The 26,074-nt window shown below is 41.6% G+C and overlaps 1 protein-coding gene across 3 annotated transcripts in view; it reads left to right on the forward strand.

Annotated features, from left to right (window-relative positions):
* NALCN (sodium leak channel, non-selective) overlaps nt 1-26,074 on the forward strand; it is a 265,894-nt gene that overhangs the window by 170,533 nt on the left and 69,287 nt on the right. For all 3 annotated transcript variants that reach the window (XR_004325878.1, XM_032496708.1, XM_032496709.1), the window contains exons 16-17: nt 17,389-17,525; nt 18,854-18,995. Coding sequence is in view for 2 of the 3 variants with exons in the window: in XM_032496708.1 (XP_032352599.1) it covers nt 17,389-17,525; nt 18,854-18,995 (279 nt within the window). In the remaining variant the exon portion in view is untranslated. The remainder of the gene's footprint in view (nt 1-17,388; nt 17,526-18,853; nt 18,996-26,074) is intronic.

The raw sequence follows: 26,074 nt of genomic DNA on the forward strand, positions 1-26,074 counted from the left end.
ATGCAAGACCTGGAGATACACAGAGACAGAGATGGAGAGAGATGGTGGTTTTTTACATAAGACCAGGAAATTGACTAGAAATGCGATTGCCTGTGAATGTGTAACTTGGCTGCTGAGAAGCCAGGTCAGTTCGGACAGAGGCTTAAACCCACCTTGACCCACTGCTATCCTCTGAACTGTGGTAGGAGACAGAGTGACCTTGATGCTCTGTGATGTAGCAAAAACACTGGAGAATATAGGCAGAGCTTGGCTGACTTTGAAAACGAAGAGAATTCTTGCAGCCTTAATGATTTTTTGCAAATTCAGTACAAGACAGATATAAAGGGTTTTCTTTTAAGCAGTAGAAAATTCATTAAACTATGAGAAAAAAAAAACCCATAGAGAAGCCTCAGGGAAAGAAAATCATTGAAAAAGGAAGTATAGATAGTCTGTTCAGATTAAATTCAAAGCTCTGAAATTAAAGCCATTTCCCCAGCTCTGAAACAAGTCCCACTGAGTCTTGGTTCAGATTTGACAATGTCTGGTCTTTGATGGTGTCCAGTGCGTTGTGGGGGTGGGCATGTAAAGAGGCTCCTCTCTCTTACTGACTGTGATTTTTTTTAACAGAAACCACAAAAATCATAGTCCTTTTTAAAATACGAGCTCCAGGTTAATGTTTCTCTGTAGCCATACTTGGAAGCTTTCCTTTTCATCTCTTGTCCTCCTTGTCTCCTGTATTGAAGTCATTCTAGAGTTCGGGCAGTGACAAGGAGACCAGGTGTGGACAGAGTATCCATTCAGCAAAGCCCTTGTTGCCGACCCCTGATCTGAGTCAAACCCACAGTCTTCACAGTATTTTGTCCGTCTCTCATGAGTGAATTCATTCTAATATAGCATGAAAGAGGGATGCGGCTGCTACAAAAATTAATATTCCCTACTGAAAACTACCTCATGCTCTGCCTCATATGAAATTGTGGAATTTAATCTTGATGCTAAAGACACAGACACTGAGATTCAGGGGGATAAATTTCTTGCCCAAGTTCATACCGTTTGTACGTGCTGAAATTGAGATAACTTGGGCTTTCTGACTCTAACGCAGATGCCACAGTGCCTGCTCAGAGAATCAGTTCATTCACTCATATTATGAGATGTGTGTCTGGAAAATGGGTCGGATGAGACGCTTACATTTGTGGGTCAACAGATTCTCTCCCTGCGGGTGTGTAGACTGAAGGTCAAATTGTCATCAGAACACAGCTGAGTGAGCTGGGAATCAGTGTGAGGTGTGGAGAGGAGGGTTGTGTGATTCAGATACATGATGGCATCAGGTTAATGTCATTTGAGGTGGCCCTTTCCTAGGCGGGATGTTGCTACTCAGAGGCTAGATCTGCGCACTTTGTGATCCCGGGGTCTGAGTGCTCATCTGCTATGCCGCAGATATCGTGTTGGGGCACCGGACATAATGATGACCCAGCCGTTGTTCCTGCCTTCGGATAGCTTGTGAGCTGGTGGGAGAAAGTGAGGAGCAACAGAGACTACGGGGGGTTATGAAGACACACATGTGGGAGACACACCTAACAGATGATGAAATTAGGGATGTTTCCTCCCAATGACAAAAAGATAAATTCTGTATGACTCCATTTATATGAGGTGTCTGAAGTCATCAAATTCATAGACACAGAGTAGCATGCTGGTTGCCGGGGCAAGGAGGAGTTGCTGTACAATGACTGTGGAGTTTTAGCTTTAAGAGATGAAAAGGTTCTACAGCTCTCTTGCACAACCGTGTGCGTGTAAGTAACACTACTGGGCCGAACCCTTAAAAATGACTAAGATGGCAAATTTTATGTTTTATGTTTCTGACTGTATTTTTTTTAATTTTTAATAAAACATTGGTCACCATATGAGTAAAGAGGTGGTGGTGACAGTGATGAGGGAAGGCTTGAGGGTTTGGATGTTGCAGAAGTTGGGCTGCAGAAGGTGAGGAGTGATGACAGAGAAGGAAGTGAAGATAAATGGCCATCTGTTCCCTCTCAGATGTCTCATACTCTTAAGTTTCCAGACAGACCACCTAGTTACTGGCTGATTCTTCATTTTTTTTCAAGCTATGTTAGCATCATTTACTACATTGCTACCCAACCTTTTTTTTCCATTACGGTATGGGTAGAGAATGATATTTGTACACCAGCTGGGGTTCACATGGAGGCATCCGATGTCTAGGATTCCTGCTGCTCCGGGAAACACTCAGCTGCCCAGGGACCAGAGGATCAATACCCTGAAGAAGCTGTAAATCGTCCATGGGCGAGGGTTGGGAACCTTTGACATTTTACTCAAAACCGTCGATGTTGCCCACCCTCCGCTTGAAGCCGCTCTCCCAGTCTGTGGGTCAGAGATGATTCCTGGTTGTCAGTTTACATCTTATTGCTCATAACTCTACATAATTTATATCTCAGAAGATCATCTTATGATAGCATTTGATCTACTATTTCTAATATAGCTTCATTGTTAGGGTTTTTTTATAATCTGATGTCACATTAAGACATAAATAGCAATAAGATCAGCTTAAAGAGCTGAAGTAGCAAAGACGGGACTATTCAGACCTGGGCTCACGCTAATAGATCACAACAGAGGCTAAGAATTTGGGGATATCAATTATCAGCATAAAACCACAGCGTAGAGGGGAGAGAAAGACAAGACGGGGTAGGAGGTTGAGGTACACCCTACTGTGTATAAAATAAATAAGCTACAAGGATATATCATACAGCACAGAGAATATAGACAATATTTTATAATACCCATAAAAATGGAGTATAACCTTTAAAAATTGTGAAGCCCTGTGTTGTATCCCTGAAACTTTTATAGTATTGTAAATCAACTATATCTCAATTTGAAAGATAAAAAGAAAAGACAGTAGCTAAAAATTTAAAAGTCAGTGCAAAAAAGGGGAAACAGCCAACTGGAATTTGGAGTTAAAAAGGTAATAGTTAGGGATTCAGGAGGTCAAAGCAAAACAAAGGAGGTACCTTTTAGAATTAATGTCCTCCTGTTAGGGGTTGAATTGTGTCCCTCAGAAGAATGTGTTGAAGCCCTAACTTCTAGTACCTGTGAATGTGACCTTACTTGGAAATAGGGTATTTGCAGTTGAAATCAAGTTAAGATGAGGTGTCATTAGGGTGAGCCTGGATTCAGGATGACTGAGGTCCTTGTACTAAAGGAGAGGAGACAGACACAGAAAGAGAGAGACTGGAGTGATACATTTACAAGCTAAGGAACTCCCGGGATGCTGACTGTCACCAGAAGGTAGGAGAGAATTTGGAACAGACCCTCCCTCGAAACTTCCAGAAGGAACCAAGCTCATAGACACTTTGATTTGGGATCTCCAGCCTCCAGACCTGTGAGACAATAAATCTCTGCTGTTCCAAGTCACCAGTTTTTGGTACCGGGTTACAGCAGCCCTCGGAAGCTAATACACCTCCTGGTCTCAGGAACAGAGGGCCCCTCTCGGCCCCCGGGGGGTAACAGAGCTGAGGGACAGCAGGTGCTCTTCAGCTTTCAGCAGAAGCCCAGAGCGGCTTTCTCAGCAGATGGACTCATTTTCCTTTGCCCTCTAATCAAACAAGTCCCATAGTAATAAATTTTATAAATCTGAGACTTTCTTGGAAGGAGGGTTTCCCTAAGCCCTTCTAAAATTTCACCTTATGTATGATTGACACAAACCAGGTCACTTTTAGGGGCTGTTGTTCCCAGAAACCTCGTGCTTCGCTCCATCACCTGGCACTCGGGGTGTCCGCTCAGGTAGCTCGTCTCTCTTGCCATTGAACGGACAGAAAATGACTTGCCTAAGACTTGGCATGGATGGGTTGTTGGTTGTGTCATTCTTTAATTGTGCTAATTCAGAATTACTTTTAGTACCGGTTTTCACAGCATCCCTCAGTTAAAAACAAAGTGAGGTTTCGAGGGGAAGTATTCACCACCCACCCAAGAAGCTCCCTCTCTAGCATGCCCGGTCCTCAGCCACCGCCTCGCCACGGGGATGCTGTCGCCTTTGCCTTTCCTTAATCAGGAGAACGAAAATTTTAAACCCCAACAGCACTTTTTTTCCTTCAGATCCTTTCACAGACAGTGGGAAACTGGATTGTTATGGTTCAAAAAAAAAAGTGACAATTGGTTTTCAGTTTTATGCGGTGTCTCACAGTCACTGAATTGCGAAAAGACTCTATCTGCTGCGTTAAGGCTTGTTTTCGGAGTGAGGTAGTGAGTTTGACCCTCTGTGTGCCCAGACATGAAACGTGAGGTGTTGTCATTGCCTGGATTCCTCTGGGACTCAAGTTTTATATATATATATATATATATACAGCTCATCTGTTCTTTGTTGCTTTTCCACTCTATCCAAAGCATTTCTGCTGTCTGCTTGTTCATTCAGCTCCTTCAGTCTTTGAGTCCCCACTGTGTGTAAAACCCTGATCCAGGTGTTAAAGAGACAAGAATAAACAATTAAGTTCTCTCCTGTCATGGTGCTTTTGGTCTGATGGAGGAGTTGGGCATAAATCAAATAATCAAATCAATTAATAAGTATTTATAATTTGAGATGAACTTTCTTCAGGAAAGAACGACATTTGAGTGAGGCGTTCATAGAAGACCCTGACCTGGATGGGGGTCAGGGAGGCGAGCAAAGAGAAAGAGACACTTGGGCTAAGTTATGAAGGATGAGCAGCAGTGACCTTCTTGGAGGTGTTGATAGGGGAGGGGACTGGAGAGCATTCCAGAGAGACAGGAAAGCATTCAGCAGGACCCCAGGAAGCAGACAGCCCAGGGTAAAGAGGTGTAAGGTGAGCGTAGGAAAGAAGAGGGACATAGACCATGCAGCACCTTGAGAAACATGCAAGAACTCTTCCCTTTGCCCCAAGAACAACAGGAAGCCACTGAAGGCTTTTATGATGGGAGGCAGTGTGCACTGGAGAGCGATTTGGGAAGTAAAATCAGCAGGGAATGATTGGATTTCAGGACATAAGTGAGAGAGTCTCAAGAATGACTCCTGGTTTCAGGTTCATCTCCTTGGATGGATGATGATACAATTCATGGAACCAGGAAACATCAGCACAGAACCGTATTTAAGGGAAAAGATCATCAAGTCAGTCTTGGGCGTGTTGAGTTTGTGATGAGTTTGAGTCGCTGAGCAGAGACACCTGGTTGCATGTATAGGTCTAGAGTTTAGGAATGAGGGCTGGCTGGCTAGAGATATAAAAATGGACATTCCTTGTCATTCTCAATTTTTTATCCAGTGCCTACCACGTGCCAGGCACTGTCCTAGGCATGTGGGATAAGTCAGTGAACAGACCAGATGAAAATCCCTGCCCTCTTTGATGCTAGAGTGAAGTTCTCTGTATTTGCATAATAGTGGAAGTTGTGAATCTGGATGAGATTGTATAGAGTGGGAGGGAAAGAGATACCTCAGCCTTAAGGAAAATCAAGGTTTAATGACCACTATTGCTTTGTCTTTAGGGAAACACAAATCATCTATCTTTGTTTTTTTCTGTGTAAATTTTGACTTTTGGTTTTATTACAATCAACATTTTCTCTGTCTCAAGTTCAAGCTTCCAATGAGAGGAGATCTAATTGGTACAACTAGTTAACATCATTCCTTTTAGGCTGGAATTTTATATCTCTGCTTCTCAGTGCTGGTCAGCCTTACCGAAAACCATCAGCTTTGAACGAAGTAGATGCAGACCAGATCACAAAGAGGGTCACCCTGAAATGTGGCTAGTTTCCTAAGATAATCTTTTCTTCTCCTAACTGTCCAGCCTAGCCTCTGCTCTGGAGGAGCTAGATCAAGAAGAAGGAGATGTGGAGCACGGAAAGACCATGTCCCCTCCCCAGTTCTAGACCAGAAGTCGCACTTGTAATTCAGTGTGGGGGTCAGGGGGTAGCTTTGGATCAGAAATGAGACTGGATGGCACAGGACTGATTTTTAATAACCAAAGGTGGCCAGAAAGCTATGGAATTTATCTAAGAACAGCAACCTGTCTTTTTCTCCATTCACAATCAAAGGTTAGTGGTTTCACTGTGGTCCTTCCCATACATTCTCCCTGATGCCCTTGCTCAGTAATAGGCTTGGTGGGAGGCGGGGCAGGGCTGCCACTCTCACACACACCCTTATGACTACTGAATATTTTTTTACTCTGATATTAAAAGAAAGACTTCGATTATTACTGAGACATAAGAAATGTATATGCATGTTATTTTATTTGGTGTTATCCCTATTTCCATGTCATTTTGCATAAAATATGTTAATTAATGTGAATTTTCATAGTGCATCTAATTAGCCTTTTTTTATCCGAGTATGCAAAATTGAACAGTCTACCACAGGCATGCTCAGGAATGATATTTGGAAACTATAGGATGGTTGCCTGAAAAAAGAGTTACTTAAGGAGACAGAGCAGGGCTGGGGTTCAGGACCCCAGGGTGGAAACTCCAGTACAGGATGTACCTCCAACTGAACGTGTGGTATTTATTTTATGGTAAATACCATCACTGATACTGGTTATATGTGTAGTAAGGTGGAACAAATAAGGAAATGTACTGTAAATAATCAGAGCCAGATTTCACACTGTCAGAGAAAGAAGTTACAAATAAATAAAGGGAAGATGCCAGAAAACAAACACGATTGCTTGAGATTATAGGATGAGTATCAGTATGGACTCAAGTTTATTGTAAAATAGAAGATAGATACATAGACAGATAGATTGTTAGACACATTGATACATCAGTGGGTACCTAGACACATAGGTACTTAGATAGACACATAGATAGAAAGATGGATACATGTATACTGTTCTATGGAACCATGAAAGACTCAGAATTGCCAAAGCAGTCTTGAGGGGGAAAAAAAACAAAGCTAGATGCATAACCCTCCCAGACTTCAGACAATACTACAGAGCTACAATAATCAGAACAGTGTGGTATTGGCACAAAAACAGACATATGGGTCAATGGAACAGAACAGAGAACCTAGAAATAAACCCACACACCTAAAGTCAATTAGTCTCCAACAAAGGAGGCAAGAGCGTACAATGGAGAAAAGACAGTCTCTTCAGCAGGTGGTGTTGGGAAAGCTGGACGGCTCCATGTAAATCAATGAAATTAGAACACTCCTTCACACCATACACAAAAATAAACTCAAAATGGTTTAAAAACTTCTAAGACGTTTAAAAACTTCAAAAACTCCTAGAAGAAAATATAGGCAAAACATTCTCTGACATGAATTGTTCCAATGTTTTCTTAGTTCAGTCTCCTGAGGCAATAGGAATAAAAGCAAAATTAACAAGGACCTAATCAAACTTACAAGGTTTTGCACAGCAGAGGAAACCATAAACAAAATGAAAAGACAATCTATGGACTGGAAGAAAATATTTGCAAATCATGCAACTGACAAGGGCTTAATATCCAAAATATACAAACAACTCGTACAACTCAATAACAAAAAAACCCAATCAAAAAATGAGCAGAAGAGCTAAATAGACCTTTCCCAAAGAAGGTATACAGATGGCCAATAGGCACATGAAAAGGTGTTCAACATTGCTAATTATTAACAAAATGCAAATCAAAACTGCAATGAGGTATCACCTTATATTGGTCAGAATAGCCATCATTAAAAAGTCTACAGATAATAAATGCTGGAGAGGATATGGAGAAAAGGGAACTGTCAAACAGTATGGAGGTTCCTTAAAAAAAAATGAAAATAGAGTTGCCATATGATCTAGCAATCCCACTCCTGGGCATATATCTGGAGAAAACTCTAATTCAAAAAGATACATCCATGTCAATGTTCATAGCAGCACTATTTACAAAAAGCCAAGACATGGGAACAACCTAAATATCCATCCACAGATGATTAGATATAGAAGTTGTGGTGTGTTATATACAATGGAATACTACCAGCCATAAAAAAGAAAGAAATAACACCATTTGCAGCAACATGGATGGAGCTAAAGATTGTCACACTAAGTGAAGTAAGTCAGAAAGAGAAGGACAAATACTGTGTGATATCACTTAGATGTAGAATCTAAAATATGACACCAATTAATTTATTTACAAAACAGAAATAACTCACAGACATAGAAAGCAAACTTCTGGTTACCAAATGGGAAAGGAGGTGGGGGAGGGATAAATTGGAAGTTTGGGATTCGGAGATACAAACTACTATATAAAACAGATAAACAAGATCCTACTGTATAGCACAGGGAAAATATCCTGTCATAAACCATGACGGAAAGGAATATGAAAAAGAATATATAGATAAAACTGAATCACTATGCTGTACACCAGAAACTAACACAATGTTGTAAATCAACTGTGCTTCAATTAAAAAAAAAGTAATGTAACTCATCTGACATTGGAAGACTCGTTTGTGCTGGTTAGTGTGGCTGATTCCATGTTGTAAAGAACCTAAGGAAAGTGTAATCAAGTGATGAAAAATATCACAAATGGTCCACTTCTGCTTGTTTGTGGGACACTCTTGGTGCTGGTCACCATTGTGTTACCCTTGTCTCTTGTGTAAAAAACCTTCAGTATGAGGACACAGGCCACACAGAGTCCCGTCCTTAGTTAAAAGTTGTCAGCTTAGTAGGGGAAGATACACAGAATTAGGGGGTTTTAGTGTGAAGCCCTGAGCAGGAGGGTCGAAGACCCAAGGAGCCCAGGGGAGGATGCACCTAACTGAGGTTGGAGGCTGGTTGGGAAGATGTGTCTAAAAATGATGAATCAAATTTTGTTAGGAAAGTGGGAAAACATGTTCCATATAAAAGAAATAGCAGGTACAAAACTAGAGAAGTAAAAATGCATCTATTGTTTGAAAATGTTTTGATGAGACAGTGGACAGCAGTGTTTGAAAGCTTGGGCTGTAGAATCAGCGATTGTGGTCTAGCTGCTCAGTGACCTCGGGCAGCTGACGTGAGCTCCTTAGACTTCAGTTCCCTCATCTGTAACACGCTAGAAGACGGAGCTAATGATGGTACCTATATCAGAGGGCTGTTCTGAGGACTGAATAATGTTGGTAGATGAGACATTCAGCAAAGTGTTCACATAGTATCTGCACATGTTTACTACTTCAAGTACTAATTGTTATTCTGGGAAGTCATCCTGGAGGAGATGGTTTTTGAGGACTGTAAAATAGTTAACCATGTGTGGAAGGAACAGTATTGCAGGCAGGGGAACGGTATATTCACAGGCACAGACGTGAACTAAGACTAAGTAGGAGGGACGCACAAATCAATGTTGTTAGAGGACGGAGGGCAAGGGGTGAGGGGATACTTTATGCCATGCTAAGATTGGAATTTCTTCTATATGCAACTGGCCGTCCTTGAATTACTTTAAAGACCAGGACTATGGTGATGTTTCTTCCTTAGGTGTTCAGAAAGATAGATTTAAAGGTGCAAGACTAAGATGGAAACCCAATTAGAAGGGTTTAAGGCAGAAAAACCCAGATGACCAAATGACCATTGGACTCAGCAGCCTGGAAATGTTGGTGACTCCAGCAGGAGCAGACCCATTCAGGTGGCGGGGAAGACCTGAGAGCCCAGAGGGTTTAAATGGCTGGGAAGCCAGTGTCTACACCGCACTCCTCTAGAAGCAGCACAGGTCATCAGCATGGGCAGCTCTTTCAGGAAGCAAGTTTGGAAAGGGAGCGAAATCAGGGAAGGACACAGATCAGGAGAAATCTTTATTTCCATTGTCATTTTTTAAATTAAGAGTCGTGAGAAAATAAATCAATCAACACGGCGAAGGGGGAGGAACTGGAGAGAGCGGGAAAGGGTAGGGTGGTCCCAGACAAGATGGGGGAGAGGGGTCCACAGCACACACGTGCCGCCCCCTCGCTGAGATGAGCCCATTTTCCCGTAGAGCTCACAGTTCCCGGGCCTCAGTGAGAGCTCTGGTTTTTATAGCGTGGTTCCCTTGAGTACTTCAAATTATAAGCAATATGCTATCTCATTTATGTATCTCACATTTATATAAAAGATTGAAGATCCTCATTTTTCATTTGAGAACATGGAAATCCAAAGCAGTTAAGGGATTAGAAAGCTGAACAAAAAAATTAAATCCACATCTTCTTACTTTTTTTACTGATAGACTGTGCTATCTCCTATGTTTTCAAAAGCAAAGCACGGAGTACAATTATGTGAGTGCTCTCTCTCTATATACATAGATTATGCATATATATTCTGAATTCCCTTTGGTATAGGCTTTTTCCCCCTCCTATTACTTACTGAATATTCATCTCAAAACAAGAACCAAGCATCTAGTTTACACAGAACACTAATATAATTTCATCTGAAGTGGTGCAAAAAAAATGCATTTTTTATCATAATGAATGTATTTCTATGAGTCAGTATAATTCCCTCATGGAAACAACTCTGTCTCAGTTGACTGGTACAAGAGGGATATAATATAAAATAGAGGTGTTTGGGACCTAGAAGGAAAAACAAAGAAGAGCTAGCTGTATTCATTACTTTTATCTCAAGGAAACCATTAAGTCCATTAATAGGATTTTAAGGGACAGTAATATAAGGAAAACGTATCCGTTCAACATAATTTGGTATTCTACGTTTTTTTTTTTCTCTTACCAGCTTGTTAACATTTTCTGCCAGTCTAGCCTTGTAGCTGTACTAAGAACCCTCTGAAGGACATTTAAAGTCTATAAAATCTTAAGTTCAGCGTTGTAACAAGAGCATGAAAGCGCACGTTTCGGGTACAGCTTAGAGATGTCGTATGATGTTGTGAATGCATCAGCCCTTCTTAAGGCTCTGCTGGCCTCCCAAACCAGGAAGCACAGAATAGCCGCTAAATTCCCAGGTGCTCCAAGAACGTACCTTCCTCCCCACTTTCTTCAGGGGCCGGCTGTAAGGGGCAGTGACTGACAGCTCTGAATCTGCTGCTAGAGCTGGGAGAGGAAACACCACATGCCATTGATCAGCTGAAGTTACGGAATTACTTTGAACATGTTGGGGTGCCAGCTGTTACATACAAATGTAGCTTTTATGTACATCCAGAAAACCCCCATTTGAACTCGAAAGTACTGGATTTATTGAAGATTTTTGTAGAAGAGGGGAAAACCAGTGACTTAAACCCTTTTTAAAGGAAACATGTTTAAAGTGCACAGTATTGCTGTCTTAGATGCAATCATGTAGTGGGTAGACCTTCGCCCAGCATAGAAGGGAAACGCTCTCCCCTTTAAGAAACCCTATTGGATACAACAGGCTTGTGAGGGGCATTCTTTGTACATATGTGTATATCAAGATTTTGTAGTAACACAGAGATATTAATAAAAACCAAAGTGTTTGATCATTACTCCAGCTACGTTAGCTCCAGTTTCAGTTATAAAATCACAGGTGCAAAACAGCAAGAGAAACTTCCTTGAAAAACAATAATTTATGCTTTAGAAAGAGTCTCCATTCTGAATTACTGAGTCATGTGTAGATCCAGAAAAACCAGCAAAAGCCATCATGTAAAGAAGCAAAGAGAATTCAGCCTTAATTTACTCTGGTAACACAGAGGCACTCCTTTCTCCAGAATGAACAGAATATGGTCCTTTTTAATATATTGAACAGTCAAAAAAAATACTCTTCCATTACATTAACCCACAGATCTATGCGCATTTTTCAAGACAGCATGAACAAGATTTTGAAATGAGACTCCCAAGTCTGAATGCTTTTTTCAAATGGCTTTCTTTGAGAGAATCACACCAAAAATTACCAAAAAAAATTTTATTTAAGGTAATCCTTCTATTCGGTTATTTGTTGCAGCATTTACAAAGGAACTGAAACTGACTCACGTTTGAATATTTTAGCAGAAGAAAGCACAGGCTGAAATATGGAAGATTTAAGCGATGAGGCAGAACGGGGTTTGTGTCATACAGAGCAATTACTCCAACTCTCTTGAGAAGCCAAGTAAAGGGAAAGGCTTTTGGCCGCCCAATGTGTAATGATATCTCAGCAAGGCAGCTGCTGAAGCACAGAATAGCACTGAGCTGAGATGATTTATATTTTTTAAAGCTCAAGGTTGGAAAATTTTCCCTTTGATTCTAATTTCCTTTTTGCAGAATTTTTTTTTCTTTAACCACGTGAGTCTTTTCCAAAGCTATCATCTGATCTGTCTGTCGCAGCCAGACTTCATGCTCAGTTGAAGCCATTATAACCTCCTTCCTTTTGGACTGTTCTTTACATTAGGTTTTTTCAATACAGAGAATAAAATCTTGGGATGCTCTGCACGATGTTTCTTCCATTCAAGGGGCATAATCTTTGAAATAATTTTAAGGGGAAATTTACAATTACTATTACTGTTATGTTAGAAGGTCTGCTTTTGTGGTATAGTATAATGATGTTAAATTATTATCCAGGATATCCAGTATAATCCATATTATTCACTCACTGCATCAAAGTAAATTTAATCTTGGAAAAACTATGCTTACATGCAAGAAGAGGAAAGAATTGAAATAAAAGCTAGAATGCCATTTTATCACATAGTAAAGAAACTTTATAGTGGCTTCAAATATCATGAAATACTCCCCTTTCTCCTGGCCGCCTCATCCTCCTCCACCTCCCACCCCCTCCACACACACTCCCTAATCCCATCTCACACTTTCTTCTCCTTTTCCCTTTTTGCATCTTAATTAATGATCGTGCACTGGGGAAGAAGAAATGGTCAAAATTGTGGTGATTAATACCAGTGAAATAAGAATTAAATGACTGCTTAAATGCATATCTGCCCTTTGTTTTTCAAATGTGTTTATTTGAATGGCAGTACTGGGGATTGAACCTAGGACCTCGTGCATGCTAAGCATTTGCTCTACCACTAACTATACCCCCCACCCCCGATCAGCCTTTTTAAAAAATAAGAACAAAGTTTTTACTGAGCTGTAATATACATGTAGAAAGAGGCATTTTGCTGAATTTTTCCAAACTGAACCCCACCCCCCAGCACCCAGGTCAAGAAATATTGATGGCCCCTTAGAAGCCCCTCCCCATTCGCCTGTCCAGCCCTCATGCTCCCCCTCTACCCCAGGATAAACGCTCTCCTGGGACCAAGCAGATAGATTAGTACTGCCAGTGTTTCGACTTAATGTCCGCGCAATCAGGGTGTCCTCTTTTGTTTTGCCTGGCTTCCTTCAGTGTTGTGAAATTCACCTGAGTTCCTGGGCTTGGGTGTTGCTTGTTGGTTCACATGTTTCAGTACACCGCAGTTGGCTCTTCCACTGAGAGGCTGATGGGCACTTGAAGAGTTTAAGTTTGAGACTCTTACAGTTAGCAGGGCCGTGGGCTTGGGAGGTGCAGCTGTGCTGGGTGCGCACACGTGTCTGGTAGGTGTGCGCCCAGGACGGGATTTGCCGGGTCCCTGGGGCGGTGTATGCTCGTCCTTACTTGATGTGCTGCTGAGCTGTGAACAACAGAAAGAGCCCTTGGTAACTGGTGTTCAGAAAGAGGCCCTCCTCTTTAGCGCCCTAGCAGTGAAAGGGGACGTAGCTACCTTTGGTGCAGTCCCTCATCCTTTGCGGTTTTAACTGCTCTGTACAGCACAGGAGTGAGGCAGCAATGCTTGATACTCAGGAAGGTTTGCAGAATCCTGAAGAACCTTCTGACTCATTGAAAAGAGCTTCTCACTTGCCCTTTGCAGTTTTCCGGTGCAATGATCAACTCATGCTGAGTTCACATCCATTTAGTCACAAACAGGTATTATATTTCTACTCTCTAGAAGGTGCTATAAAAGTAAATTAAAAATGGAATCTTGCCGGTAAGGTGCTTACAAGCTTTGGGGAGTATAAATGACTCTAATACAAAATAGAATGAGATAAGTTCCATTTTAAAAACATATAGGCAAGGGGATTGTTTTTGAATACTGGTAACCTACATATGTTAAACATTGTATTCTAGGATATTTGATTAAATGTTACAAAATATTTTGTATCAACTTATTCTAAGCACGCATCAGTTCGTCAGTGAGACATGAGGTCAGGTTAAATGTCACACAGTCTGATTTTATTCTATTCTGGGAATCCAGGGCCACCTGTATTTCACACCAACAAATCTGTTCACTCAGAAAACGGATGTTTTCTGCTTATCTCTCCATCCTTCCAAATATACCTAAAATCCTTTCTTTTATTTCCCAGGTATCTGCTGGAGAGTTTAGTTCTGCCATCTGATCAGTGTGATTCTTTTTCCAGTAAATACTGGTTTATTTTACTTTGGGTCAGATATTGTGGTGGACCCCGGATACTGAGTAACAAAATGTCCCCATGTGTTGCCTGTCCCCCAAGAGTTTACAGTCTCAGGAAGAACAGATGCAGTGTTCTAGTGGCTGTGCACTGGAAGTTCAAGTTGTGCTCTGTGGAGTGGTCTTAATAGTGCCCTCCCAAAACTGATGTACACCAGGTACTTCCAAAGGGGACCTTATTTGGAAATTGGATTTTTGCAGATGTAATGAGTAAAGATCCTGCTGGTTTGGGGTGAGCCTTAATTTCAATGACAGGTGTCTTTATAAGAGGAAAGAGAGGAAAATTAAGATAGACAGACACAGAAACACGCAGGGGAAGGCCGTGTGATGACAGAGGCAGGTATGGAGTAACGCAGCTCTAAGCCAAGGTGCAGCCCGAAGCTCAGAGGGGTCAAGGAAGGATGCTTTCCTAGAGCTGTTGGGGGAGCATGGCCTTGCCGGTACCTCGATTTAGGACCTGTAGCCTCCAGAACACTAACAGAATCTTTTTTTTTTTTTCTTGTTTTAAACTACCAGTCTTACAGTAATTTGTTACAACAATCCTAGGAACCTAATACTGTATGTGTTCTGTTGAACCATAAGAAATCGCCGATTTTGACTGCCTTGACCTACACGGACATGGCAACTTCATATGGTTCAACCCAACATACTGCGAGCTTGTAAGACGAAGACCTTGTGGATCGGAGAACATCCCTGAGGAATTGCTTAGTGGAGCTGAAACCAGAAAACACGTAGAAGTTCACAAAGAATGAGAGAGACGGGGGATGAGGGGGGGTCTCCCAGCAGAGGGGCCGGGGCGATGAAGGCTCCGAGGCAGAGTCTGGACGTTTCTGAGGACCTGGAACATGGAGTAAGCACAGGGCGCGATGAGCTGGACAGGGCGGGGCAGGCGAGGCCACACTGGGCATTAAAGCCTGAAGATGGACCGTTTTGTTTTGAGAGCAGTGGACCAGCACTGAAGGGGTTAAGCTGGAAAGTGGGAAGATGACTGTGACTGCAGATACGGTGGGACAGGGGACAGGTTCGAAGAGCCAAGCCAGATGGGGAGACCACGGGAGAGAGGGCAGGAGCCCAGGTGATGTCCTTGACCAGGCAAGCACCTGTGAAGACCCAGAGAATGGGCCAGCTGAGAGGTTTTTCGGAAAGAGCTCCGTGTCTTTGTTTTGACGGCGTGTCCTGATTAACTTACCCTCAGCCCTTGCGTCTCTTTGAAGACATTTAATTCTCAGCAAGTATACACACCCGTCCCGGCGGGCCTCCAGCCCCGGTGCTAACCGGTGTGACCGCACGCGGCCGTGCTGCCGCCCGGGGAGTCTCTGGAAGGAGAAGCAGCACCTTCAGTTTTTCTAATTTCTCCCTTTGCTCCGCACCTTGTGTTCACACCACTTTGTTTCTGTCTGAGCTGGAATAGCTGTTATATTTTAACTATCTATCTATTATAACGTGGGCTCCGTGAGTGCAAATACTGTGTCTTAGTTATGTTTATATCCCCGGAACTTAGCACTAGCCTGGCCTGTGGGATTTGATTTATAAGTGACCGCGTTGGTGTATAAATAAGTGAGTCAGCAGATGCATGAATTAAATATTTCTGCCCTGTCTTCTCAGCCTGTCTTTGGCCTTTTATAATTGCCTTTCTCTTGGGCCTGACTTAACATATTAACTGTTTTCTTTTTTTTCCCCATGTATTCTTACAATGACGAATATTTTTCTATTAGTTGTGCCAGTAAACTTTTGAAAAACAGGTCTCTTCCTCGTGAGTCTTTGTTTATATAGAAAGCTCTTTCTCTAATTGCCTGCATCTCCTGGAAATGCTAGCACTTCCTTGTTCTGGAAGGCTGATTCCCAGGTAATTTTGTCTAGGAGCCAATTCCTTATCATCGTCATCACCATCGAATCACTGAGAATGCGCTGTGTCCAGTGTTGCGCTCAGGGAGAGAGGAAGGCCATGGGCAGTGTGGCCCCTTCTCTAGGTCAGGTTACCACCTAAGACAGAAGGCCGAAGACGATTCACCAAACTATGTAATAAATTATGCGAGTGGCTAAGGTAAAGGTTGATATTATATAAAACCAAATTTAAGAACAGCTTCTGCAGTGGAAGGAGGAAAAAAAGGGCAGGTTTCCTGCAGTAGGAATCAGGACAGAGAATCTCACTGTGGGCACACAACCAGTTGGACAGCTGAGCCATATATTGTATTGACTTTGGGAAGTTCTCCCAAAACACAGTGCACACTCCCTCTCTGTCCGGTTTCGATAGCCCCATAGGGGTTGGAGGAAAGAGTTGGCACATCTCTTATTATAAGAGCTTCCTTGTCCTCTCCTTCCACAAACCCAAGACAGATTGTCATCGTAAAGTGAAAGCATAGCCCACAAAGGAGAAGCAGCTGGTGCCTTTGGAAGGGCGCTTCCCCAGCCCCACAAAGACTGACTGCTTGAGTGAACATCCTCTTTGACCTCTTAGCTCAGGATGGGTTTGTGATATTAAAGCCTCAGCCTCCCTGAAACCTAATCCATAGAACTATTTAAAAAAAAAAAAAAAAAAGCTTACAGAAATATCGATAAGTAAATAAAGAAAACCACTTGCTTGTCATTTCCCAGGCATTTTTATGGCATGGCAGCGTCTTTACAACCAAACAGGAAACTCTTGCTTTAGGTACCAAATGTGTTGTTTCCATTTTGAGCTTTTCTTTCTTTAATCTGCTAGACTAAATGACCAATTTCCTTGATATTTTCCCTCTTTCAAATATTACCACTTAGGATTTTTTTTTTATTATTATTCTTTTGATTTCTAATTCTAGCACGCATTTCTATGAAAACCAATTTTACTCTTCAAATGTGTTAGTCGTAAGTCAGTCAACAGTAAAGAATAATGTTTGGAATGAAAAGGGGACTATGTTTGGGAATAAAATAACAAATTTTTCTTCTTCTTTTTTTTTTCTGCTTAGATTTTTGTTTAGTTTTCTTTTCTTTTTTCCCAGTGCTCAAACTTTGAGCACAGAGTGACAGATGGCTGAGGAGCACTTGGTAGGGCTTTGCTGCCCTCTACTGTTTCTTCATGTAATAATTCATTGTTCCTTTGAAAAACTCCAATAGCCTATGACTTAAACAGTACTATAGCTTCCCCACTTCTCTTCTTTTTTCTGTTTTTTTCTTTAGTTAAAGCAAAGTGAAGCAAATGCAGACACCAAAGAAAAGCTCCCTTTGCGACTTCGAATCTTTGAAAAATTTCCAAACAGACCGCAAATGGTGAAAATCTCAAAGCTTCCTTCAGATTTTACAGTTCCTAAAATCAGGTATTAAAATACTTCTTTAATTGTATTTCCCAAGTACACTGTGAAAGATTCATCTTAAATCTCTGATGCAGCCCTTCTTTCAAACTTACATGGGTGTGGGTTTTTTCTGTTTTTATTATCTGTACTTCTATGCTGTCTACCTCTCTGTTTTAAAAAACCGTTGACCCCTTTAAGCCAGAGTCACCAGACAACTGTGTTAGCCTAGGCAAGAAGGCTGCTCCCCACTGCTTCCCCCTGAGGTGGCCCCTAAGGGATCTGACGTCCCAGGTAACTGGCGAAGGTGCTCCAGCTGACAAAGATGACGGTAGACGTCAACCTGTGACCTTCCAGCACGTCAGGATAAAATTGCCTCTGGGGCCCTTTTATGTTCAAGTAAATAGAGAAACCACCACTGGCCAGGTTTCTGTACCACGGTAATAGCATTTGTTTCAAATGTCGTGTAGGTACCACATAATTTGTCTTCCATTTTTGAAAAATGAACCATGGCATGTCATACCCATACTAATTACTAATATGATTTTCTCCAACTTTTGTCCTCAGGTTAAGCAGTTACATTGAAGATACTTTAGAACACTTTTTTTTTTTTAATAATTAAAGGAAATTCTTCCAGTTATAGCTCAAAAATTACAAATAGAACCAGAATAATGTCAAATATGACATTTTTATGTAACTCATTTTGAAAACAATTCTGTGGGGAGGTTATAAAAGTATCAGACTGGATGGGGTGCCATAATATTTAAAATTCAAATGGAAACATATTTGCATTTCTGGTTAAAAAAGAAAGTTTAAAACCTGAAAGTACGAAGTATTTTAAAAGAGCCGCAAATTAAATTCAAGATTAGTGGTTATTTGAAAAGATGTTATTTGAATTCTCCCTATGCTTTGGAGATCAGATGAAGTAAGTTTCTTTTGAGTTATTTTGAGTCTTAAAATGTAAAATGATCTCTCAAGGATTCTAATGATGAATGAAAGTTCAGAGAGATGAACTAATTCCTCCGAGTCTTAGAGGGAGAAAAAAGTATCTTATTACTGCAATAGGATTCAAAAACTACCATCAATTATTGAATATTGTTGCTTAAAAGTAATTTCAGGGACATTACTGTTATAGAACAGGGCTGACTGAAGATTTAGGACTTTTTCTCTAAGTTAAACTTTTTGCGTATCAAATCTGGAGTTAAATCTCAGCACCACTCTTGGTGTGGCATGTCTTGTTTGCTGTGGACTTTGGTCTCTGCACTGTCTTAGCTGAGGCAGATGCATCTTTGCAAAGTGTTATCCCTTGCCCCATTGCATTAATGGTGCCTGATATGTGTGCTTTATTTGCCAAGGGAAAGCTTCATGAAGCAGTTCATTGACCGCCAGCAACAGGATACGTGCTGCCTCTTACGGAGCCTCCCATCGGCCTCTTCCTCATCGTGCGATCACTCCAAACGGTCTGCGATTGAAGACAACAAATACATTGATCAAAAAGTAAGAATCACCTGTTCTCGGATAACCGGGTTTTCCTTAAGCATGTGTGTTAGGGACAAGAACCACGTCACTCTGTGCGGGCCTGAAATCTAACGTCTCAGGGGAATCGTGAAGGAAATCACTGTGTTCGTCCAAGAAAGCAGGAAACCTCCCATTTGTAAATTTGTGAATTTAAATTTTGCATTTCTGCGAGGTCTTCAGCGGTGCCACATGGCAGCCTGCTGACTTTCAGTGAATCAGGAGCGTCCCCAGCCCTGCGTCTCCTCACGTGCAGAGGGAAGGGCTCTGAGCTCTCAAGTTCAGCCCAGGTTCAGCGGTGACTTGTACGTTGCCTGTGCAGGAGACCAAGCTTATTCCAGATTACTGCACCAGGGAGACTAACCCGAGCAAGTGTCTCTAAAATCAGTCCAAATAACTGCCATTCATTGAGTTTTGCTGTGGCCTGTGGCGGGAATCGTCTCTGGGCACAGTGTCTGCTTCGTGTTCTGATTCACCTGTATCTCTATCATTTGAAAAGCAGATGGGGTGGGGAGGGTATAGTGGTAGAGTGTGTGCTTAGCATGCATAAGGTCCTGGGTTCAATCCCCAGTACCTGCATGAAATACATAAATAAACCTAATTACCCCACCTCCAAAATAAGTGGATAGGGAATTTTTCCCCCCAAATTCCACAGTTAGAAAATGAAAGATCAATAACAGAGTTTGCAAAAGCATTTAATTCACTTGTGGATATTTCTCTTTGGAAGGCCTAGCTGTCCTTTAAATTGTCGCCACCCTTTTTCTACAGTTTATCATCAAACACATACTTCTCTATTGTCACGTGAAAATAAAATCTCTCTACCAACTTCTTCATGCTCCAGGATTCTCTGTTTCTCCCCATTATCCAAAGATTACACTTGCAGGGCACCTTTATTAACTCCTCCCCTCCTTCTCTCCTCCCCTCCCCTCCCTGAATGAACTTGAACTGCCCTTTGTCCCTCCCCCAGTTCCTCGGTTCTCTGCTGTAGTTGAGTGATTTTGTTCTCAATATTAGGACGATGATTTCCTTTGCAGTCTGTCTCTTCTCACTGAAGGATTTTCATTTATTTCTTTTCCTTTAGTCACCCACAGACGCTAGTCCTCTGTCCTAGAGATTCCAAGATCGTAGGTGACAAGCCTGATGCCAGTGTCATTTTTTTCCCACGTGAAAGTAATTCGGCTTTTCTTTGGGGGTTGGTTGGTTTTCTGATTTCTCTTGAGAAGCTTGTGATCTTTCCACATATCCTTGGAGTCCAGAAACTTTACCAGGATATTCTCTGTATGTGTTTTATCATCCAAACCATCCAAACTGGGGAGTCTTTTCAGTTTGCCAGCTAAGATACATGTCAGAGAAATTTTCATGTATTATTTGTTCAGTTATTACTTTTCCATCTGCTCCTTTTTTCCCCTCTTTTCCCTTCCTCTCCGTTCTCTGCCATGCTTTGAAATACTTGCTCCTTCATGTACCTGGCCACTAATTTGATTTTAACTGAGATCATCCTTTCTTTTAAATTTTGAGTGAAAAGTCATGAAAAACACACAATACCGTTACCTCTCCTTAAAGACTTTTACTCTTTTTTAAAAAATTGTTATTAAATTTGTCACATCTCTTCCCTACAGTCATGTTTCTCTCAATACAAAGTACAGGGTAGAGAAGCAAACATTTCTGTGTTGGTGGATAACTGCGTGGGAGGATAATGGCTTGCTTTGAGACATTTCCGTCTGAAATTGCATTTTACATACTAGAGCACAGATTGTTTATTTTCTAAATTTATTTCAAAAGCAGACTTTAAGCCAGAGGGGATGCAACGACCCCTGGTCGGGGCTGCGGTTGTGACCAGCCGTCTCCAGGAAGAGCGCTGATGTCGCCAGTGCCCAACACGGCAAATTCAAACATGCTTTTTAAAGGCCCCCGTAGTGATAGTCCGCTGGAAATGCAAAGTGGAGAGCTTTGTCCTTGAAAATGTATTTTCTCTCTAAAAGGAGACATGACGTCTCTCACATATCCTGAGCAGAATCTTTTGAAATTGGCAAGAAAAAAAAATAAAATGCTTCTTGGCAGTTGAGTGGGGCGGGGAGGTGGGGGTGGTCTAAGCGAGTCTGCCATCCCCCCTCCCTGGGCGATCTCCGCGCTGGGTCAGGTCAGAGAACTTCAGGCGCCGTCTCTGATTTCTTTAACGTCCTTGTATGTTTGTGGCTTCTTTTTATATTCTCACTTAACAGTTATTTTTAACTAACTGACAGTAAGAGAACAGTTATAGCTTTAGCCTATAATCTTACACTGGAGCTGCTCTCGTAATTCTCTAAAATGTAATAAACTAGCAAAGACCCTGATCCTGGGGTATCCAAGTCACCCAGCTCTAAAGAGACTAGAATTTTTTGAAGACTTGAGGCCGTCCCCAATCTATAAGGCCGATTGACTCAAGCACACAGTACATGGTCTTATATAAGGAAAATTATCAGCATGGCTGAAGTGGCCCCTCACCCCACATCCGCCTCGTTGCCCATACGTAGATAAACTACACTTTGAACTGTGTTGGTTATCTTGGTACAGCCTTCAGCATCGGGGTAAGGGCTCCAATTCGGAAAGCGGCATATGGAGAACACAGGTTCTCTTCATCCCTGCAGTGGCTGCTCTGTTGTGGCAGCATCAGAAAGACTCATGGGGCCGCCACGCATTCTTAAAGCTTTTTTGTGTGTGTATATTTATATTTTTATTGAAGTATAGTCAGTTTACAATGTTGTGTCAATTTCTGCTGCACAGCATAATGCAACAGTCATACATGAACATACATATATTCGTTTTCATATTCTTTTTCACTGTAAGTTACTACAAGATATTGAGTGTAGTTCCCTGTGCTCTACAGTATGAACTTGTTTATCTATTTTATATATATTAGTATCTGCAAATCTCGAACTCGTAAGTTATCCCTTCCCACCCCCTTCACCCACCCCGGTAACCATAAGTTTGTTTTCTCTGTGAGTCTGTTTCTGTTTTGTAAATAAGTTCATTCGTCTTTAATTTTTTAGATTCCACATATAAAGTGATACCATATGGTATTTTTCTTTCTCTTTCTAGCTTACTTCACTTACACTGACAATCTCCAGGTCCATCTGTGTTGCTGCAACTGGCATTACTTTATTATTTTTTATGGACATTTAGGTTGTTTCCATGTCTTGGCTGTTGTAAGTAGTGCTGCTGTGAACATTGGGGTGCACTATCTTTCGCCATTCTTAAAGCGTTGACTCTCCTTGGGCTGCTGGAAACGTAGACCTAACCATTCCCTTTAAGATCCACTGTTTCTAGCCCGAGCACCTGGCGTTCTTCATAAATGCTTGGGATCTGTTGTCCTGGAGTGCCTTTGGGCCAGGGAGGCTCATAACAGAGAATCTGCAAATATTAGCTACTATATATAAAATAGATAAACAAGTTTCTTCTGTATAGCACAGGGAACTGTATTCAATATCTTATAGTAACCAATGATGAAAAAGCATATGAAAACAAATATGTGTGTGTATATGCAGAACTGGGACATTATGCTATATGCCAGAAATTTACACATTACAACTGAATATACTTCAATTTAAAAAAAGAGAAATATACAAATAACTCATGAGACAAGAAAAATTCAAATGTAAAATTACAAAATGTGTGGAACTAAATAATAAAAATATTTTACAGCAAAACCAACCAACCAACCAACCAAATAAAAAACAAAAAAAAACCAGAATCCCGCTTCATAAATTTCAGTAGTGATGATTTAAGGGCAGCAGAAATCAAAGAGATAGCAATCTGGTGTTTGTATTTTTAAACATAGCAAGCCTTTAAGCCTTTTTCATTTTTCTTATGAAACCCTAAAGCTACTTAAAAACAAAAATACACAGACCCACAGCAAAAATCCTGAACAGAGACCTCACCACTGTGAGCTCCCCCAATAAAGTAATTTTCAGCCAGCACTTGGAAATTCTCATTACATCCCAGTTGCCTTTGGAAATGCCAGTCAGTGTCAAGTGGATGGCAGAATCCTTCACTCTGTGTGAAGAAACTCCCCCAGCCCCTTGCAAATGTCTTCCCCAAAGAGTAGTAAGAAATCAAAAGAAAATAAGAGGCCGGTGTTTGGTGATTCCCATGACATGAACAAAGGAATAATAAAATAAAACTTTTCCCTTAACAATTACTTGTCAGGAGACACTTCTGGCTCCTAGTGCACTAGAAGGACTCACTTTTCTCTTGCCCAGGAGAACACTGAGTCCCCAGGAACCTGAAGATGACAAGTTGAGGGGGAAACTTGACAACCAAAAAGCCAAGAGGGGCAGCGGTGGGGGTTTGGTGAAGCAATGCAGGGAATACGAAAGCACATGTTAGGCAAGATTTTCTCGAGTAATTACCCTTGCTTTGAACAACTGTAAGTAATTCCCATGGCAACCTCACTTGGCAGAGACCATGTATTTAAAAATAGCCCGGTTTGATTACCTTTTATCACATAGTTTTAATACCTGTCTTTCTCTGTAAGCAGTGAGCAAACAAGAATCTTACATCTTTAAAGCCGACGTGTGGCTTGCCCAGATCCTAAAGGAGAAAGACAGCAAACAGTGCTGTCCCTCTTTTCCCTGGGGATGAACTGCCGGCCTTTCCATCCCCATAGAAACGGGTTCCCAAGCGCTAATTCCCGCTCTTTCTCTCCCACTCGCCCACACCCGGGGCATCGTCCAGGGGCTCCTTTTCTTCCTCATTAAAGGATAAACCTGCATGTCTTGAGAGAAGGCGTTCTAGTTTCCAAGCAGAAGGGAACCAGGCAGGGGTTTTCTACTCATTTTGTTCCCTCTCTATTATTGACATTAAGCCCTCGATGTCTTAAGTAGAGTGCTTGTCAGTAAACTGAGACGTGAACTCGGCTTTCCAGTAACCCTGTTAATCAAAGCCGCCCACTCGGTCCTCAGAATCATCTTATCAAAGTCAAGGTTCCCACCCTGGTTGGATCTGTGGACTCTCACTGTCTTTTACTGACCTCCCTGATCTTGGCTGGGGTGCCATTTCTGAGATCAGCACCTCCCATGTCTGGGGACCATGAGGGAACCCCCCAGAGTCACATCAGCATGAGACAGATGGAGAGATGAGGGCCGTCCCAGTCACCCCTTTGTGGCCCTGCACCTCCTAGTACAGTGTCGGATCCCATATGACAAAGAGCAGTGAGTATTTCTCCAACAGGAGAGCAGTGTCTGCTGTCTCTCACCTGCCTCCTTTCTGCTAAACACATAGCAAGTTTCATAATAAGCTTCCGTAATTAATAGCCAGCGAATGTAGAAAATAAGGAGGAAAAGGAAAAAAAGTAGTTACTGTGTTTTATTGACTCTTCATTTCCGTAAGTCTTCAGCGTTCGCTCAGTCATTCAACAGACGTTTATGGAACCCCTGTTCGTCTGACACTTTTCTGGGCTATGGGAATTCAGCGGTGAGGGAGATGTAAACTGTTCCCTTTAGAAGCTTTATCTAATGGGGAGAAACACGTAAATGGATGAAAGTAAAAAGTATTACAGGAACATGAAACAGGACCCCCCAACTCCTCCTATAGGAGAAGGTAGATTGAGCAATACAAGAGGAAGGTCCTCTGGCCGGAGAGAGAGGCATTTGGAAAGGCACAGAAAGCATGATCTGCTTAAAGCACCTGATTGTGAGAAACAGAGTAGAATCATGATTAAAACCAGTAATGGTGATTAAGTGATGTAAGTTCTAGTCCTCATCTATAAAGCAGAGATAATTATTTTTAAGGTTTGTTCTGAGAATTAAATAATATATTTTAAATGATTAGCCTCCCACCTGGCTGGGCATGTGGTATATATATATATGTGCCTATCACACCAGATAAGAAAGGTTACTTTAATTAAACCATGCCATGAAGTCAGACTCAGCGAAATAGACTTATATTTATCAATCAAGAAAAATTACTTTTGCTTAAGTTAACCTTCAGACATGAGTCTAGTTGAGCACAATATTTATTAGTTACTGATTTTTTCCCTCATTGTCCATGAGTCTGATTTTTTTTAAATCTGAACTTTTTTATGATATTTCAGTTACTACCCCCATTGCCTACCTAGTGTCTTAGATTCTCAAGAAGTAAATTAAATTGTTCGAGAGGGATTTGCTGTTCACAAAGCCTTGTTGATTGCCATACAGCGTTTTATAATTTTCTGTGTGATTATAGAGGGTTTGATGATTTGTTTCCGTAACTCTGCACGTAGCAAGTTACTCTGCCTGATGTGTAATTTCCAAGGATGAACATTAACTCGCTTTTAAAAAGAGAGAACAGCCAGTATTCATCTTTTGGGCTTTGACTCTTCTGAAAGCATTTTCTAAAATAATAGCTTAGCATCTCTGCAGTGCCACTCAAGACGTGTCTCTGGGAGAAGAGTTCGGAGATGACACGATGCTACCGCTAACCGGCGGCTGTGTCACAAAGATGCAAAGTAGCGTGCGCCCGGCGAGGGGGAATTGTGTTCCTCCGCCCAGTGCGCAAACTCTGCCGCCTCTCTCTGTAGCAAACAAATGCGTTAGTAGATAATTGCCCGCTTATTCACAATCACGGAGAGGAAACAAAGCTTTATAAATGAGAGCTTTCCCCCCATTTTTATTGATCTTTGAAGTATGTTTTTGAGCTCAGATTAAAACATGGCTGCATTTCCGTGCACAGTCTCATGCGACAGTCATTTCTAGAGGACATTTATCTGCAAAGAGTGCACAGGTCCTGGGTCAAAAGCAGGTTTTGCTGCTTTCAGCCAGCTTGAGAGTAGGAATTCCCTGCCGGTGATTTTTTTCTTGCAGAATATTTAATTGTGTAATCATTTTTAGTTTGGAATTACATGTAATTTGCTCAGTGCACATTCATCGGGGGTCAAAAGTCTAGGAGGAAGCATGTTTTCTACGTGATGTAGAAGGCTTGGAATCAAGTGTTTTCGGTACTGTCTCCAAAACAGGTCTGAGAGAGCTGGGGGTTCAGCTAGACCTGTCTTTCAAGTTTGTGTTTTCCTCCCCCTTTTAAATGTTCTTTCCTTTTAAACTGTATTT

This window comes from Camelus ferus, chromosome 14, assembly GCF_009834535.1.
Source record: "Camelus ferus isolate YT-003-E chromosome 14, BCGSAC_Cfer_1.0, whole genome shotgun sequence".
Classification (NCBI taxonomy): domain Eukaryota; kingdom Metazoa; phylum Chordata; class Mammalia; order Artiodactyla; family Camelidae; genus Camelus; species Camelus ferus.